We start from the raw sequence: 20,659 nt of genomic DNA, 5'->3' as shown, positions 1-20,659 counted from the left end.
ACAAAACAATGATTTTTTTTTTAATCCTTAAAAAATATTTTCCATCAGTGATTGTATTTATATTAATATAATAAAGAATGATAATATCAAACAATTTAGGCTTTATAAAATTCAAGCATTCAGCTTTCCAATGGATTTGGTATGGAACATAACCCATCTTTATTAGTATCTCAAGTTATATATATCTCAAATACTCTTCCAGTGAACTGCCAGCTGGCTTGTAAAGAGGAAAAAATATTCTACAGGGTAGAACACTAGCTTTAAAAAAGAAATCTCTAGCATTTCAACCCTTCTGAGGAAGTATTTTGGTCATTGTAAAGTTCCATAACACCTGAAGGACATCCTGGGAGACAGCAACATATGTAATGATAATGTGATGTCATTTTGTTTTTCCTGGTTGAGAAACAGAAAATGTGTATAAGTAATGTTAAAATGAAAAAAAAAAAATCCTATTATATTCTTGTCAGCCTTATTTATTTATTTTTAAGTGATGTAGTCTCTAATAGCTTAGGAATAGCTGCAATAACATAATAGTGTGTTTTGTCATGGATGCTAGAAAGGATGGAAAACAAAATGTTATAGCTAGCCTTAGAAACAAACTGTTACGAAGTCAGGACAAAGAAATTTACAGTGCTGGTTTATGGGCATGAAATTAGAATAAAGATTGTTAAAAATATATAATACTATGTTATATAACTCAAATTTTGACTTGTTTATTTAGTCTGTTTGTTGATTCTGCAAATTTTGCCTATAACAAACTGTCCATGCAACTCTTGCATTAAACAATATGTATTTTTCATGATATCGTTTCACACTGCAATATGCTGGCTACAAGTCCTTTCAAGTAATCAAGTTATATTGAATACAAACATAAAATAAAAAGCAGCAATAATTTACTCTCATTTTTAGCTTTATACTCTGACTCAAAGATATATACTCTCAGGTATTGAAGAGAGTACAGTATGTTGGCACACTGATGAATTGAAAATAAAAATATTGTGGTTGGATCAGACTCCTTGGCTTCATGGGAAATAGCGGAAGCATCATAAAAGTGGTATAACTGACTAGAGGATCAATTCCATTTTCATCCTTATCATCAAATTTGTTATGACAGTCACAGTGTCTATCACAGCAGTAACTATGCCATCATAAGCAATCTGGTTCCCAGTGCTAAAATATTGAAATGCTAAAACACTAATAAAACTTGCAAAAATCAGTTCTCTTCCAGTTCCAAATGGGTAATAGTTCCAAAGTTTGATCTTAAATTCAGTGCACAAAAGCATTCTAATTTTAGGAATTAAAAGTAAGGTTTCCCTGTAGGTTTTCCATGTTACAGCAAAACCTATGATTCTTGGATTTTCCAGCTAAAATTAAATGTACTACGAAGTCTATTTTAGAGGACCAGAATTTCAGTATATATGTTCAGGATATTCTCAGTTCTTAACTCACTTCTAAAATGGTGTAAGATTAGGGATTGGACTAAGTGGGTTTTAAAATTTGCAGTTGAAGGCAATCATCTCACAAATATTATCTTAAAGACCATTTTAATACCTCTCATCTTGGAAGGTTATGTCAGAATCAAGTTCTTGTAATAGAAAATAGACATGTTTTGAGTCTCTCTCTACTATTTAATGGATTTACAAAGAATTATCTTTTTTTGTTTGTTTGTTTGTTTGTTTGTTTTTCCTTCCTATGATAAGCATGTAAATGAGTTTTATTTGCATGTTATGGATTTTCTTCCTTGCATCAAACTGGAAGCCTGTTCTGAAATTATTCTTGTTTGAATTCATCCTGAGCATGTGTAATCAGCACACTAAACTACTGTTCCAGGAAAGGTACAGCAAAATGCCTTGTACAGCACCATTAATTGGTGCTATTGCTAGTGAAAATAGATAGTATAAGTGCAAAACTAAGAAGAAAAAAAAAAAGAGAAAGAAAAAAATAAATTAGCAACCATGACATAACATTTTCATCTCCCCTGTTTTGACAAAATCATGTTTCCAAGCAAGAAAACTTTACACTGCAGATATTTTACACAGGTCAGTTCTACTGACTCCAAGGTAGTCACTTGATTCCAGAGTCATTGGTTAAGATGGCTCTGGCATTTAATATAGCCGGTCTCTCTTCTCTTTCTGCATGGGATATGGTTTAGTGTCCAGGACACAGTGTGGCATAGATTCATAGATTTTATTTATTTATTTATTTATTTTTTTTGCCCTGACTAATCTATTGGCAAAGAGTTGTGCCAAATTCAAACCACCTGGCCTCCTTAAGGCTAATTGATTTTTTTTTTTTTTCCCTGTAAGGGAAGAATAGTAATTTTGAGGTACCTATTCAGAATTACGCTACCACTGAGAGGGAGTAGGAAAGGTTGTCTTGTCACCACTGTTCTTAAATACATATGTGAAGATATGTCCAAGACAGAAGATTACAGTCAGTTAGGGGAACGAGTGTGAATTATGAATTGAAAAAAGTTTGTCTGAGCTAGCATTAGTACTTGTCGGAGAAACAGAGTTCTTTTATAGTTTAAAATGCTAGTATTTTCCTTTCCTTACAGGAGTAAACGCATTTGGCTTAAGTGTTGCTTGATAGCTGACTACTAGGTTACACACCATATACATCTTTCAGCTTGAAGCCTTCATCATACCTGAAGGTTTTTTTTGTTTTTTTGTTTTTTTGTTTTTTTTTTTTCAGTTTTGAAGCTGTGTTGCTCATGCTACGCCCCAGGATCATCATTAGGATCAATTCATATTTCTATTTAATAGTAAGGATTATGTGTGAGTTCAGTTCACTGCTCATTTCTGTTCTAGAGCTGACTGCTTGGTTTCATTGTCTGCCATAAACTTGCTTTCATACGAAATACCTATAAGCAGCAAGCTTATGTTGCATATCTTTTGACATCCCACAGATCCTTAATAGATTTTCCATAGGCTTGCCACTGTACAATCTATATATTTTACAGCTTCTTTCCTTCCTGGTCTACATGTGACTATTTCTTCATGGTTTACTTTGGGCCTTTATTCTGTTTTAGCACACAGATGAGAACATGGGTGTTTGGGTATTAAAGAAAAATGTAGTGTGAATGTGATATTGATATTAGAATAAGATTCCACATATAATGTAATTGATATATGTAGGGTAATGTAAGTAGTAAAACTAAAAGATCTCTTTAAATGGCTCTATTTTCCATTGAAATGTGGAATAACTTTTGCAGTATTTGAAATCACACCTCAGAAACTGGAATTAAATACAAGCTGGATCATACTGTTGTATTAATTGTGGGTTTTAATTCTAATCTGAAAACGGCAAAACGTTAGTCTATCTTTTAATTATTAAGGTATTACATCAAATGAAATTTACTCGTTTATAAAAGTAGCTTGTAGGGAATAGTAATATACATTTATGATTCTGTGAATCAGAAAAGACACACTGCATATGAGTATTAGGTAAGATGTTAGGTACACTATTAAATAAGCCTTTTCTTGTGTTTCATTAAGTAGTCTGGGGTAAAGCTCTAGAAAAGATAATACTGTCTTGCCTTCATTAGGTTTGAGAAGAAAAGTGGAAAGAAGAGAAATCAGACTTAAAAAAAATTCAAAATTTCAGTTTCCATCAAGATTTTAGAAGGAAAAAAAATAATATATCAGTCATAAACTACATTCCAGTATTTAGATCTCAACTCTTTCTCAATTTTATGCTATCAGATTCAAGTTTTCTTGTTAATTGGCTTGCTAAAAAAATATATGTGAAGAAAGATTTTTATCTTTTGGAAAATATGATAGCAGGTAAACAGCATTGAACACAGTGAGCTCACACTATGATCATATTTAGTTATGACTACGTCCTTTAATAACTTTTCCATATGATTATTCCATTGAAGGTGTTTTTTTTTTCTTTTTTTTTTTCTTTTTTTTTTTTCACCAAAAGAAATGACCACAATGCAATGCCACACACACACACAAAAACAAACAACTGAACAACCAAGAACCCCCAAAATAGAAGTGACCACAATACTTAGGTTCTGTTGTTTTTTTCTAGATGTACTTTTGTTTTGTTTATATGAATAGGAAAAAAAAAAAAGGTAGCTAAGTTCATAAGGTAACAATAAGAAACGGTGTGATTTTTCAAAATCTATTTCTTTCAAAGAATTTCTCACATTGCCAGTTCAGTCTTTTCAGTGCTCAAAATGGCAAGCTCTGTGTGTTCTATATGATCTTTAAATAATAGAAGATGACATATACAGGTAGTCCATCACTTTAGCAGTTTACTAGAGACCAGATTGATGACCTTTGTTTGCTCCCACAGTATTCAGTGATGTAATGAAAATATGTATTCATGATTAAAACACATGATAAAATTTCTGAAAGAAGAACCCAACAGTTCAATAGTTAAAATAGCTGAAAAAAAAAAAAGTGTTTACTCTCTTTTTTATACATCCATGTTTTTATTTATTTTTTATTTATTTTAAATCTGGAAATTCAGACAGAATTAAAATATCCAAAGTATAAATTATTATTTTAAAAAGAAAAGCACGAACATCTCCATCTCCTGAATATTTGCACTGAGTATTAACACAAATATATTTGTACATGAATGTTAAATAGAGAAATGAAAGGTGTATGATTAATAACAATATGCAAATTTGAAACTAATTTATTGGTGTTATACAAAGGGCAAACTAGGATAGTGTTTGGCCAAATATGTTTACATACTTCCTATTTGCATGAGTTTATTGAACATGCAGTGTGAAAACACCCATCTTTGCATAAAGACTGGATAAGCACTTTTTTTTATTTCCAAATAACTGCTCAACTGCTCAAGTTTCAAAGCCTCAACAGTTGATCCAGCCCTCCTATACCTCTCTTGTTCTACTTGGAAAGAGGGCAGTGGATTCAACCATGTTCTGCAATATGTGATCAAACAGTAACAATATCAGGACGGTATAGATCCCTCTGTCCCTTCTTTTCATTGTTGAGTCATGAAGCTTCAGTGTTCTGATTAACCTCGGGTATTGGGAGAGGTCTTTTCCCCTTGCAACATAGTGTTTTACATTTTATAGGAAAAATTGCAGAAAGTTCTGTTCAGTGGATTTCCTGACTACATTTACAGAAGCGGGCTTTATATTCTATGTCATACTCTGCAAACTTTGAAAAGGAATCAATCTCATCATAAATGGTTTTCTCATTATTTAAAATGTATACTCCTATTTTTATCTTCCTGCTTTGGTGGGAAATACATCCTCTTTTGTCTTTATTTTAAATAAAATATATGAAAAATATACAAAAACAGATTTTATCCTTTATTAACTTCTTCCTTTAAGTTTTTCAAAGAAGGGTTACAATTTGACTTAGATACCTTCCATCTGTCACAATAATCTTGCTTTTATTTTGACTTCTCATTCCTGTCTTATCAAATATCACATGAATCATTACCATTTGTTTGCCATCCCTTTCTTTTGTTTTGTTTCTCTCCCTCCAAACGATTAAAACATCAGGTTGAATGAGAGGTTAGAAGTACACTGTGATTCACATTTGCCCCATCTTATTAAAACAAATAAACCAACCAGTTATATAATTTAAATGTGCTTGAGCTATGACTTGCAGATGCTTTTATCAGCTCTAGGCTGAAGAGGTTGTGTGCATTCAGGCATGCATGTACAACTGTTCTTTGAAAGGGACAAACCTCATTAGATTACAAGTGCCTGGAAATAACTTCTGAGAAAATAGCTGCCATTTTTGATAAAGCAACTTCCTAAAAGGAAACACAATTTGTTATGTTCTTTAGCACAGGTGAACAGCTTTTCTTTTATTTAGATAAAAGTAGCCCCCTTTTAAGTCACAATATTTTGTTTCTTTTCTTTCTTTTAATCTATTAAATTGAGGGTGGATCATGGTATGTTTCACTCTTACATTATAGCTTATAAAATGATCAGGAAGAGAGCTGTAATGATTCTTAAGTTACAAAATATGTTTCATTAACTTACAATAAATTATTTCATTTACTTACCACCCTATCTTTTCCTGTAGAGAGAGTCAGAAAGTTCATAATTACATCAGCTTGCTAGAACTGGTGTTAGCAATTTTTTGAATGGCTATAGGCTGTGGCAGTGGTGAGCATATATTTAATTTCAGTACAAAGTTTCTTTTTTCTTTAATGAGCATGTGGACTAGTTCTGGGGATTTTGTGTTGCAATGTGTGGTTTTAAAAGAGATATCTAAGTTCACATCAGCTCAGTCACCAGTGGTGGTGATAGACTTCCAACGTGTTTTTTTTTTCTGTTATTTTTTTGTTTGTTGTTAATGTAGTCCTTTGAGATTTCAGCTATAACAGTGTTGTACCTTGCTAAGAACAATAAAACAGACAGAAAACATCACCACACACAAGGAAGAGAAAGGTTAAAGGAAGACAGAAGAACAGGGAGGTGAACAGGGAAGTCAAAGATAATTTCTGAGTCAGAGCTGTTAATAGAGATCCTGTCCTTTCTTTCAGTTGTATTTTTATTAATGTGAGAGAAATCAATCTAAAATGGGGGGTTCTTCACTTTGAAAACATAAATAGCTAAGTAGGTCTACCATGTAAACATTCTTAAGACCTTTTTTGAGTGAGGATCACTTTAATCAATGGCCTGTGCATATTTGACAAAATTATGTTAATAATAATTAGGAATTCCAGTGACAAAAATTGGGTCTAGTTTGTTGTAAAGGTTCCTGGATTGTGGGCTGGCATTTACTGTTCTATGACTCACCAATTAAAATCATAAAAAATAATACCAGTAATAATCAACCAAACAAAATAAATCCCAAACTTAATCTTACTTTTCCAAAGTTTCCATTGAGATTCCTGATTTCCTTATTCATTTTTCTTCTCATACATTTTTTTTTTAATCAAAAAATCTCTGTGGGTTTCTTTCTATTAGCCGTCCATGACATTCTGCCAAAAATTCTGTGATTTTTTTTTTCTATTTCCTTTTTATTCCAGAGCTCCTCACTGTAGGAAACTCCTTACCCAAGTACTGTGGAGAGTTTTCCTCAGTACTCTTTTCTGTGGTATCTTCTGACTAAATTCAGGTGTGACATCACACCTTTGATGTTGATTTGCAGATTATCATAAAGACTGCAGTATTCACTCATTATATTCATGTTTATCACTGTTATCATGTTTATTTTTAAAGCAGTTCTCAGAATACAGTCTAAAATATGATGTATTTGGATGGCAAACATCCCTGATGTGACTTGCAGTGAATGACAGAAATACATGCATTATCTTCTAATGTATGATTTATTTTGTTTGCAACTAAAATCACAATTAACTTTTCATTGTAGAATTTTATCATTTTACAAGGATGCATATTAATGAGAATAATATTTGAGAGGCTTTATATTTTTAACTCAAGAAAATGTTAGGACCACAGATATACTATAGGCTGGCCATAGAACAGTAGTGTGAATTATCCCCGAGTTGACATCTCTGTGGAAATGTATTTTAAGGCATATGATTTATTTCAGCATTGCAAACTTTTATGCTAGATCCATTTTTTTTATTGTTGTTTTTTTTTTGTAACATTTATGACCTTTTAACTACTCATGCATGTTCATTCAAAAGCCTCAAAGTGAGTCTTAATTAAAAAGAGTTGATCTAAAAAATTCTCCCTTACTCTGGCTAGAATTTCTGTCATATCAGTCCACAGCCCAAAACAAATGAGATTTAACAGTAGTAGTGTTTTCACTTTTAGTTACAAGCATGAGCTTATGTGATCTTGTTGAACACTGCCATTTGCAATAGAACAATTAAAACAGATGACAATCTGCTAATCATGCACAATTCTATTTAGAAATTTAGCAGTATCTTCCCAATTTGTGTTTTTGCTTGAATTCCTCTGAATGAAATGATATTTTATGTATTTACATTATGTGTTTAAGTGTATAATTCTGAGGTAGTTTACTATGAATCATTGATTTTCAGCAAGCTAAAAGGACATTGACTATTTAAACATTTTTAGAGAATACTGTGTGTGTGAGAGAGTTTGCGTAGTATATGTTTATGTTTATATATATATGTTCATGTGAAAAATCCATATTTGTTTTGCCTAAAGTGTTTTTTATGCATATAAATAAATTCTGCATTTGCTAACAATAGAAAGTAATGTAACGTAGGCATATACCAAATAAAAGCAGATCTGCAGGCAGGAAGCAGAGGTGTGCTCATGATTTGGGATTTAGGATTAATAGTTATGTCATGACTTGTAGATTTTGCTTGTAATTTTAGCCCTGAAAACATGAAGGGCTATCAGTGGTAATGCTCCACTCGTATTCAGATAGGAACGCTTGCTACACCTAGAGGCAAAGTGATTTAGATGGCTTTGAAAACAACACTGAGAAGTTCCAGTAATTTAGAAGAACCTTTGGACAGTGAGAACCAAGATGGTAACAGTGAGGAAGAAGGCAATAGGGTCTGGAAAAGGAAAAGGGACAGTAATCAGATAGAGTTATAGCATTTGGCCACCACATGGTACAAAGTTATTATTCCTCTTCAAAGCTGGGAGTTACCTCTCTTTTTCCTACCATAGTTTGAAGTCATCTTATTTCTGGAAGTGCAGTGCTTTTTACACAGTGTACATTCTTCATGAATGGCTACATAAAATTCTCAGCTACAGACAGGAGCATACTAGACAAAAAGTATAAAGAAATTATTTTTGTTTCTTCTTTGCCCAAACTCATGATTATTTTGAAAGGGTGGTAGGCAGTTCTATTTTGTGACTTTTTCCATGTTGGCACAATACATGCCACCTTTTATAAAGAAAAGGATATTCATTTGATGCCTCATTTTTCCTGTGATTAATCTTGAGAAAATAAAGGAATTAATTTACAATTATTATCATATTTCAAACTCTTACTAAGTATGACTTAGTCATGGAAGTGCTTTATCTACATCATAACATGACAGCACTGATTTTAAGATTGTAATGTCAAATTCTTCCTGAATTCTGAATCCTGAATCCTGAAAAATATGCTAAGGAAATTAGTCAAACAAGTTAATAGAGAATATTTCATAAGAAGCCTAGCAATGATATTAGACCAGCTGCTGAGTCCCTATATAACATTTTAAGTCTATTATGAATACAGATGATGCCCTTTTAATAGTCTGTTGTCTGGGTAGTAGAACAGGAAGATTTATGTTTATTGTATGTATCCATCGTAAATGTTAGTAAATTGTATAAAGAATCGTCCTACTTTGTAAGAAAGATGCTTTGTAAAGCTGGTCATTTCTATTACTGTTCATTGTCTATAGATACAGAATACTGGTTCTGATAACATCTTCCATTAATAATGAAAAATCTCCTATTGACTGCCTATCTCCTACCACTGCCAGATAGGGTTCTAAAGCAGTGTAAAATATATCAGGCTGTTAAAAATTGTACTGCTGTTCTCTCCAGATTGTTGATCTTTTGTTGGCTTCTACAAGGATTCATCTTTCTACAGCTGTAATTTTAATTCAGAATGTTTCAATAAATATTTCATTTACAAATGCATGTGGAGGCCTAATATAGTAAAATAAAATACAAGTTACTGTCTGTAGGTTATCCTAATGTTTAGTTGTGGGAATTATGCATAGCACTCATTAGAAAGTCAGCATTCAAGATCGCCAAAGTGCTGGTATACACACAGAGTAATTCTTGTACAGAGGTATCCAGACAGCTTTAGTGCTGTAAATGTCTACTGTGTTTATTCAAAATGTGTAGGAGAATTATGTGTGACTATAGCCACTAGTAGCTCTGGCATGCTGCAGCACTTGCTGTAGGTTTTCTTTTAGGTGGTTTACCAGGCCTTTAGCTTCACCAAGTTCACTTTCAAAGCTTTATTCTCTCCTGAATTCCCATAAGCATTTTAGTAGCTCTCTTCATGCATCAAAGAAGAATAAAAAATTCTTTAAGGCCTTACTCAATTTTTTTTAATCCCTTTTCAGTACACAAAGACTATAAAGAGCAAAGAGAATGTAGAAATGGTTCTGAGTGGAAGCACTCCAACTGGTGGGAAGGTCATCATCCACTCCGCTAAAGTGTAAAACCAGAGGGACACTAGATAAGAATCACTGTAAAAGTGGGAGAGATTCTTTTCACACTTTTTTTTTTTTTTTTTTTTTTTCCTGTGCAGTTTTGATAGAAACCAGACAATACATGTAAAAACTGGAAAAGGGTATGAAGAAGGGGTGTATTTATTCAGTTAGATGTGATGTACACTTGTATAATTTCTAGTTAAACTTTTCTTTCTTTCAGCAATTAAAGGAAGCCTGTGGAAGTGAAGTAGCACATTTCAATAATAACTAACCATTTGAAAAAAATCAGTAATCTTATATAAATTCTTAGCACACAACTGTTTTCCTGTGTAATAAGATCTCATTCAAAATTTTACAAATTTTAAAAACCAATTTTGAGTAAGAGGTTAAACTAAGAAAACCAAAACAGATATAAGAATCTCTGAAATTTTATAAATATATGCTGATCTACTTCACTTGGTCCAAAAGAAGGTGTTCAAGCAGACTTCAGGAGTTGTCTTACTACTTGTACATTCAGATGGATTACAGTCTGAAATATAAGTAGCATTTCATAGTTGTGCACCATGGAGTATTAATATGTTTCACAATGTGCTTTACTCACAAGACAGAAACAATTTATATTCTGCAGTACAGCAAAATAAGCATGTATCGTCTGTTTCCTCTTTAAATTTATTTATTTATTTATTTATTTTGTATTACTATGAGCATAAGATGTTTATGCTCCCAGAAAAGAAAGATTTGGTTTCTATTTATAAATTAGGTGAAAATATGTTATGTCTCTTCAAGGTTATATAGGTCAACAGTTACTAGATGGGTGAGCTTGCTCGCCATGACACATATCTCACTTAAATATATGCTCCTCACTTGGGTGGAAAAGAATAGTGAGAAAGACTTGCTTACATCTTTAACATAGTAATTGTTCAGTTAATCTCATTTATGGGAGAAGGAGGCTATACTTCGCTGATATGGATTAAATATTGTATACTGGGTTCTATATAAATAGCTACAAATGTGCACAATGGTTACATTACATGGTATATTTAACAACATAACTAAATCAGAAAGTATGAGCTATGCCTTTAGTGATGGGAGTATTAACAATTGCATGCAAGAGTATTTTTGCTCTGCAACCATGAAGGAAATAATTGCTGTTCAGCATTATTCAGTTAAGTTTGCATATCAGTAAAAACACATGCACAGGGGCTCCACCTGCGTTCCTAGTGCCCTCACACTGATATGAGTACAGCATACATTAAAGCTTTAGGAGGTGCTACAGTATTCACAACTTAAAAAGTGTGTATAATTTTTAATGGTGTTAATTTGACCACTGTCACATGAAATAACAATGATGGTGTTCAATCTTCTTATTTTTTATTTTTTAATATTAAAACACAAATTATGGTAGGTGGCAATTTAGAGAATTACACTGTTTTTGAATCCTGTGTTTTTTCTCCCTTATTTTTGATTCATTGCAGATATAATTATATAAAGGAAATGTTTGTTTTTCATATTCTAGATGGAAGACTTTATTTGAAAACTACTGTCATGTATTGAATTTTTCCTGCTGAAGATACCTGTGCTATGGTAAAGAACTTTGCAGTAAGACATTCACCCATAAGGAGTTCTGTGGAAACAAAGTGTTTTCAAGGCAACTTCCTCAACTTTATTCATCAATGTTCTTCAGTAATGTAAGAAATTCTTCAAGAGCATCCTCCTTTGGTTATCTCCTGTGGCTCAAGCTGGAGATCTAGAGAATGTTTGTAAATGTACATAAGTAGCATTCTTCTTACAGTAAAAATCTTCATCTGTGCACCGGACTATTGTACTAAAATTACACACAGGTCAGAACAAGGCTGAGTATTCCCTCTTCCAAGGAATGCAAACTCTGTCCTCATCTGATGATTCTATATTTGAGCACATCAAATGATCCTTCCAGCAGTGTCCAAGTACACTTATGGACTGTTATATCATACTGAAACCAGCATGACAGCTCAGAAATAAACTTGGAGAGGGCATAAGAGGATTCTTATTAAAAAAAAAAGAAAAAAAGAAAAAAAATGAAAAAATGAAAAAAAAAGAAAAAGAAAGAAATGATACCTTCAGTTTTCAAACTATGATCATGGGTTTTCTTCTAAAGACATTTTTCCACATGCTTTCCAAGAGACCAACACATGTATGTTAGACTACATTAAGTAAAATGGAATTTTGTGTAAGTGAAAAGAAGTGCTGAATGTAAAGAAACTGTTTTACTGTTCACAAAGTCTCTTTTCCTAAAATAATAATAATAAAAAAATACAATAAAAAGAGTAATAATTTCTCATTGTAAACTGGCAGGGGTTTATGAAATAAAAGACTTTGCTTCTTATTAAACTGTTGGTCACATGTACAGTATATAACATGAATCACACAAGGAAGGTATTATGTATGCAGTAGAAAACTAGCGTTTAGGAAATGAAAATTTTAGATAATATTGTTTTGTCACCCTGTTGGTCAGAAAGACAACTTTCTAGTTTTAACGCATGCAGGCATGTAAATATTTGTCCTGGAGTCACAGTATTACTGAATGAGATCTTAAGCATCTGGTAACAAGTCAGAATTCTGTATCAGCCACTTTTATTTGTATATTGAGCCCTGGTTAGTGCCCTGATTAGTGCACTGTTAAGAATGGACTGTGGCTGAGCAGCAAGTCAAAATGCCAGAAATATTTTTATATGTTAATGTCATATTACGTAAATGTTGCTAAAAAAAAAAGAGAACCTAGCAAACACTTGATGTATCAGTCCAATTCCACGTAGAACTGAGTGATACAGTTGAAGTCTATTGTCCCTCCCACCTTGATGGGTGGTTATGTGTTATTTTCACTGTCTTTATGAAAGCTACAATATGTGTTTTCACCTTTGTGCTGATAACTGGAAGTAAGCTGCAACACAATGCTTATTACGTTACTAAAAATTATGTTCTTTGCTTTGCATACCTTTGGGTTACCCCTTTAAAGACTGATTTTGTGAATCAGCGCTATTCCTGTAAGTTTTGTGATTACTCTTTCTTCATCTTAAATGTTTTATGCATATAAGATATTATTTATTACATGGAAACATATCAGAATCTTAAATGTCTAAGATGCCTAACTTAAAGCAAATATTTCTTTAAAAATATTTCTGATTGGAAATTAATATTATTTTGTCAAAAACTACAACAACAACAACATTTTGTAAACACTAGCACTGAGCTTCTATATTATAGTTTGTAGGTCTTCCTTGCAATACTGGTACACATTTATTTTGTGTGGTTCATCTTTACTTCACCATGATCCTTTTTTAACAATAGAAAAGATGTACATACAAATTCACGTCGTGTTTTCTTTCTTTTTTTTTTTTTTAATATTGAGCAATATTTTTCATTAAATAATGTTATCTAATACTTTATAGTCATATTATTTTCTAGCCATGATTCTTTCATACTTTTCATAGTTGCTTGAACATATATGGGATTCTGTACTCCAAGTTTTTTCATATGCAGTCTTTAAAGGGTTAACAGCTGTAAAGTTAGATGAACTTGTGGCAAGCTTTTGAATCATTCATATCTGAAGGAGAATTAAAAGCCTACAACTGAAATATGTAGTAGCATTTACCATTGCTCTGATCCTTGCATAGAGTCACCTGTAAGTAGGGTTTAGTAGTTTTACAGTGTATACTTTCAAGACCTTTGGGAATGCCTCAGTGTTTGGCTTGGTACATAAATGGAAATACTAAGGATTATGGGGAAACCAATTTATAAGTTGGATGTCTAGAAAGAATCTTGCTAAAAACTGTAAATATTACAGACCATGAGATATTAACGTAAGTTGAATTTTTTGCCCCTCTTTAGTTATACAGTTTTTTTTTTTGTTTTTGTTTTTTTAATATAGATTAAGAAGAAAAGTTGTGCTCATGATATTGTTTATATGCTTTTGTAATCTTAAAGATATTAATGTCTAGTTGTTCTATATTATAACCACATTTGCGCTCTATGCAAGCCCTTGGAACAGAACATACTCATCTTCATGTAGGATCTATGAAAATTGTCTATTTTTATCTATATATTTAAAGTTTTCTAAAAATGAAAAAAAGGTTATTACAAATTTTGTTGTACAAAATCTGTACAAAAATCTGTTTTTACATCATAATGCAAGAATTGGAAATTTTTCTATGGTAGCCTAGTTATTTGAGCCTGGTTTCAATGTGAGAACCACGTTTACTGTTATTGTATTTAATTTTCTTTTCTTTTCAACAATCTGCTAATAAAACTGTCTGAAATCTCCCTGCGATTTTATTTACAGTTCATCTTTATTAAATTTTCTGAAATGTATAACATCAGAGGAATATTTACTTTCTAATGGGAGGCATCTAAAAACAACATAAGTCAGCTCTTTGTAATGTGTGAAGAACAATGTTGAATGATTTTATTTAACATGCAACTGCTTCTATCTCTAATATGAATTACTGTGGTGAAAAACATCATAAAAGCACACTCTGTGGTTATTGTTTAACAAGCAGATTTTCTTTTTTTTTTTTTTTTTTTTTTTTTGCCAACTAAGCAAACTGCCCCTATCTACATGATTTATTTATGTACATCTCTCAGTTTATGAAGCTGTTATTTGTACCTTTTTCCTTTATACTGTGGTATTCCCATGATTCTTATTTCACAAAGCTTTGTGCTGAATAATGTAAAGTGGACACATTGATGGAACAAAACATATTATTCCCCTAACTACAAAAATGCAGGAGTAATCCAGTTGTTTTTGTCTCATGTCTCCTTCATTTTGGTATCCTAACACATTTTTTAACAAACATCAAGCATTCAAACATTTAAACATGCATTTGAAATAAAATAATTACTTCTGCCTTAGTATATCCTTAAATGCTATTTTGAGAGAGAAAAGAAAGATGGTTTAAAACAAAGAGTAAAAATGATTATTTAAAAACAGATCTGAAAACAAGATAGTTTTGTTACAGAAAATTCAAAAGTCAGAGATGTATGATTGATTTTGATTACTGTCCCTATTGCTTACTTTGCCTTGTCTTTCCTTCTAAACCATACCTGCCTGCTTCTGCTTTCCTTAGGGAACATGCTTGTTTTGGAAAGTTGAAGAGATTATCTCTCTTGGACCAACCTATTTCATTATCCCTGGATAGTCTGGGGATTGCAAGTGTGAGATTGACAGGCTTCCTGGATTTCAGCATGTTCTTATTGCTGGCTACTTAATTGAGATTTTGGCTAGCCGTATTACAGTCTCCTTTTGTCTGTGTTGAAATGTTCCACATATCTACATTAGTAAGCACCCCAGCTATGCCATAGCCAGTTCACCTACATTAGCTGTGGGACAGTTAGAGCATATAAGGGAAGAAGCATTCTCTTTCTCCATCTTTCTCTTAGAACAGAACATTCTCTGGAGTAATAGACTATCAATTTACCCATGTGTTTTTAAAGTATCCAGGAAATAGCTTCTCTCAACTCTTACCTGCCCTCCTGTAGGTTCCACCATATGTCCAATGAAAAATCATTACTTACAGTAATCATTGCTAACAGTTAAACAGTAGCTGGGATTTAACAGGGTTAAGGTTGGATGGGCCAATAGTCAATCAGATGTAGGTATTCCCCGTTACAGTGAAACTAAGCACTATCAAAGCTCAGGACAAAATTAAAAAAGATGTCACCCTATGTATATCTTGCTTGTAACTTAATAATAGATTATGGTCAGATCCTTAAGAAGTTTGGAGTCAGAATCTAGATGTCCAAAGTTTTAGGAAAATCCATCTTTAAGGAACCAACAGACTCAAATAATAAAGAATCATTATCATTATCATTCTTTTTAACTATGGAAAGAGATTTAAAGCTTTTTTTTTTTTTTTTTTTTTTTTTTTTAACCTGAAAGTTAAACCCCTCTAATTGTTAAAGGCACTATAAATTACTGAAAATTGATCATTTGTTATTTGCTTTCATGTTATTTGACACAAGACTGTCCAATAAACAAAGCTTGAGGCCAAGATTTTCAAGTGTGACTACTGATTACAGGTACTTCAAGTTTTGTCAACCAAACTTCAGACCTTTTCAATGCCTTTTATGAAATAAAATGTTCTAGCTCAAAGTTCTGTAAAACTCAGTTATGTATTTCTTCAGTAGCTGCCATCTAACTTTAACATTATCCACAAGATAATAGAGAATTTACTAGTATGTCTTAGCCTAGTGTGCCTAGTGGCAGCTCACCCTGATCAATGTTAATGGTCCTGCCACTCCATTTCAAACATAAGCCTCAAAGACTTTCTGAAATTCAAGCTTTTAAAAATGAAGCTAGAAATCCAAAAATTCAGGTATCCAGAGTATTTGGAAGCTTTGAAAATATTCATACAAAGACCAAACACTACTATGCAATTCAGAAGAATTTGTATATGGTCTGTGGATAAAAATGATTTCTTCATCAAAGTTATATAAACAATGGTTACTGTAGTCCAGTGAATTGGTTAATTGATCCTCGAAATTTGGATCATAGAGATAGAACCAGATTCATTTTACTGTGTGTAGGAGAAGGACAGGGAGCAATGGATAACAGTTGCAATGAAGGAAATGATGTGGGGTGGGAGATGGAAATCAGAATGAGAGTGACTAAGCACTAGAACAATTTTCCTGGAGAACTTCTGGGAACTGTCTTTGGAGATTTTCAAAACTGATGTGAACAAGGCCATGAGAAACCCAATCTAACTTTTCCTAGTTTAAAGCAGGTTAGCATAAATGACCTTCTGAGGTTCCTTCTAACCAGAGCTTTTTATGGTTCTACAGCTACAAAATTTATAAGCATGATGAACTTTTAGGCACTTGTTGTGGTTTAACCTGGCTGGCAGCCAATCATTATACAGCGGTTTGCTCACCCCCTCTCCCTCTGGGAGGAACTACACTACAGGAACTGTATCCTCTACTACAGTACGTAACAGGTTTGACAGGGCGGGTCCAGCTTGGTTAGCAGAGCCCCCAGTATTGACTAAAAAGGTGGCCTTTGCCAAGCATGTATACCAATTTTTGAATGTTCCAGCACCCATTGCTTTCAGTGTAGTCCTTAACAACCCATTGTATTGCTTAACTTTCCCAGAGGCTGGTGTATGATAAGGGATATGATACACCCAATCAATACCATGCTCTTTGGCCCAAGTGTCTATAAGGTTGTTTCAGAAATGAGTCCCATTGTCTGTCTCAATTCTTTCTGGGGTGCCATGTTGCCAAATAGGCCCAGGATAGCGTTCCAGGCAGTGGCATTGGGCACAGGATATGTTTCCAGTCATCTGGTGGTTGCTTCCAACATTAGTTTGCTTCCATGTGGAAGGTTAGGTTGCTTCTACATGGCACTTGCCATTGTGGGTTTGAGGGAGTGTGATGTAATCAATCTGCCAGGCCTCTCCATATTTATATTTCAGCTATTGTTCTCCATATCAAAGAGGTTTTGACCACTTGGCTTGCTTGATTGCAGCACATGTTTCACAATCATGAATAACCTGTGCAAGTGTCCATGGTCAGATTCACCCCTTGATCACAAGCCCATCTGTATGTTGCATCTCTGCCTTGATGGCCTGAAGTGTCATGGGTCCATTGAGCTATAAATAATTAATCCTTATGTTGCCAGTCCAGGTCCACCCAAGCCACTTCAGTCTTATCAGCCTGATCCACCTGCTGGTTGTTTCAATGTTCTTCAGTGGCCTGATACTTGGGTACGTTGACCTTCTACATTATGTACTTTTACAACCAGGTTCCCTACCTGGGCAAAAATATCTTGCCACAATGCAGCAGCCCAGATGGGTTTGCCTTTGCTTCCATTGCTGTAACCACCCCTAAAGGGCATTTGCTACCATCCATGAATCAGTACAGAGACAGAGAACTGGCCACTTTTCTCGTTCAGCGATTTCTATAGTCAGCTGTGTGGCTTTCACTTCACTTTCACTTTTCACTTCTGCAAACTGACTCGATTCACTTCCTATCGCAGCAGCTTCTGCAACTTGTCATGTAGGACTCCATACAGCAGTCTTCCACCTCCGATGGTTTCTCACAATACAACAGCACCCATCACTAAACGGGGCATATTGTTTCTCATTTTCTGGTAAATTGTTGTACAGTGGGGCTTCTTCAGCACGGGCCACCTCCTCCAATGGGATATCCCAAAATATTTGCCTTCTGGCCAGTCCATAGTCACTTCCAAGATTCCTGGGCGACTGGGGTTTCCTGTTCGAGCCCCCTGAGTAATCAGTGCAACCCACTTACTCCATGTAGCATCATTTGCATGATGTGTAAAGGGGATCCTTCCTTTGAACATTTAGCCCAGTACAGGCAGTCAGGGTGCCAGGAAGAGATGTGCTTCAGTACCAACCACTTCCAAAGCAGATCAAACTCTCTCATGTGCTGCCAATATCTATTTTTATGGTTGCAGTGTAGGGCCACAGATACAGAGGGCTTCAGATCCTCTGTATCCCTAACTCCCAAACCCTACAGATTGACCTCAGGTTTCCCCAGGCTCTTTCTGCCAAAGGCTCCAGGTGGGGCCATTCTCCCCAGCTGCAGTGTAGAGCACATTCTTTACATCTGGTCCTGTTTGGACTGGCCCAAGGGCTAATGCATGAACTACTTCCTGCTTAGTTTGTTCAAACACTAGCCATTGCTTGGGCCCCCATTTGAAATTGTTCTTCTTACTGGTTAGTTGATAGAGTGAGCTTACAATCACTATTTACAATACTAATTTGGAATGTGCATTCTCCAAAACACCACGACACCTGGGAAAGTTTGTCTTTCTTTTTTGCTAGTTGGTGGAGACATAGCTGTTATTTTGTTGATCACATCTACTGGGATTTGATGACGTCCATCTTTATTCCGTCATTTTATTCCTAAAATCTGGATCTCTTATGCATGTCCTTTGACTTTATTTTGTTTTATGGCAAAAACAGCCTTCAGAAGGATTTAGACCATTTTCTTCACTTACTCAAAAACTTCCTCTGCTGTGTCACCCCACACAATGATGCCATTGATGTATTGCAGGTGTTCAGGAGCTTCCCCCTGCTCCAGTGCAGACTGGATCAGTCCATGGCAAATGGTAGGGCTGTGTTTCCACCCCTGGAGCAACCAATTCCAGGTGTAATGGGCACCTCTCCAAGTAAAAGCAAACTGTGGCCTGCACTCTCCTGCTAAAGGGATGGAGAAAAATGCATTAGCAATATCAGTTGTGGCATACCACTTGGCTGTCTTTGATTCCAGTTTGTACTGGAGTTCTAGCATGTCCGGCACTACAGCACTCAGTAGTGGCTGTAGTGGGTTTACGTGGCAAGGTTTTGGTAGTAGGGGGCTATAGGGGTGGTTTCTGTGAGAAAGATCTAGAAGCTGCCCCATGCTTGGGAAGGGCCCCATTGTTTTCCAGATCTGAGCCAATAAGCGATGTTGTTTGCGCCTCTGTGAGAGCGTATTTAAGACAGTGAAAAAAACGCTGCACCAGACAGCAGCCAGGAGTGAGAGAACAGCCTTGCACGTGCCAAGGTCAGTGTATGAGGGAGGGGGAGAGGTGCTCCAGGCGCAGGAGCAGAAGTCCCCTGTGGCCTGTGGTGAGGACCATGGTGAAGCAGGATGTCCCCCTGCAGCCCATGGAGTACCACAGTGGAGCAGGGTTCCACGCTGCAGCCCGTGGAGGAGACCACGGTGGAGCAGGTGGCCCTGCACCGACGGAGGCTGCCGCCTGTGGAAGACCCCTGCCGGAGCAGATTCCGGGCTGGACCTGTAGCCCGTGGAGAGGAGCCCACGCAGGAGCAGGTGACCCGGCAGGAGCTGCCACCCATGGGGGACCCAGGTTGGAGCAGTTTTCTCCTGAGGGATGGACCCCGTGGTACGGACCCATATCTGGAGCAGTTCTGGAAGAGCTGCTGCCTGTGGGAAGCCCACGCCGGATCAGTTCATCAAGGACTGAATCCCGTGGGTGGGACCCCACAGCACAGGGGACGAGAGTGACCGAGAAGGAGCGGCAGAGAAGAAGTGCTGCAGACTGACCATAACCCCCATTCCCCGTTCCCCTGCGCCGCTCGGGGGGAGGAGGTGGAAGAGGGTGGATGGAGGGGGAAGGTGCTTTTGTTTTTTTTTTTTCCTTTGTTTTCTCACTTCTCTCGCTTGTTAGTTGTAGGCAATAAATCTTACTATCTCCTTATGCTGAGTCTGTTTTGCCCGTTACAATAATTATTGCGTGATTTTCTTGTCCTTATCTCAATCCTTGAGCCCTTTTTCACATATTTTCTCCCCATTCCTCTTTGAGGAGGGAGAGTGAGAGAGCGGCTGTGGTGGAGCTCGGCTGCCCACTCGAGCGGAACCACGACAGTGGCATGACTCCACTCATGCCACGATAGTCTACTATCAGTCTCCACTCACCATTACATTCACACTGGCCATATGGGACTATTAAAAGGTGAATGAGTCTTGCTGTTCATTCCTTGGTTCTCCAGTTGATGTATCAGCTCATTGATGGGTATCAGGGAGTCTTGGTTTGTGTGATATTGCAGCCGGTGCACAGTTGTGGTAGCAATTGGCACCTGTTGTTCTTCCACCCTGAGTGACC

At 35.5% G+C, this 20,659-nt stretch overlaps 1 protein-coding gene across 5 annotated transcripts in view; it reads left to right on the top strand.

Moving 5' to 3' along the window:
* The window catches only part of DACH1 (dachshund family transcription factor 1), a 373,305-nt gene extending 358,988 nt beyond the window's left edge, over positions 1-14,317 (top strand). For all 5 annotated transcript variants that reach the window (XM_082769960.1, XM_082769959.1, XM_082769961.1 and 2 more), the window contains one exon: positions 11,570-14,317. In XM_082769960.1, the coding sequence (XP_082626086.1) occupies positions 11,570-11,607 (38 nt within the window). In that variant the 3' untranslated portion in view covers positions 11,608-14,317. The remainder of the gene's footprint in view (positions 1-11,569) is intronic.
* The last annotated feature ends 6,342 nt before the right edge of the window (positions 14,318-20,659 follow it).

The sequence above is a fragment of the Aythya marila genome (assembly GCF_965140915.1).
Source record: "Aythya marila genome assembly, chromosome: 1".
Taxonomy (NCBI): domain Eukaryota; kingdom Metazoa; phylum Chordata; class Aves; order Anseriformes; family Anatidae; genus Aythya; species Aythya marila.
The sequence above is the reverse complement of the archived record's forward strand: the minus strand, read 5'-3'. Positions and strand labels throughout refer to the sequence as shown.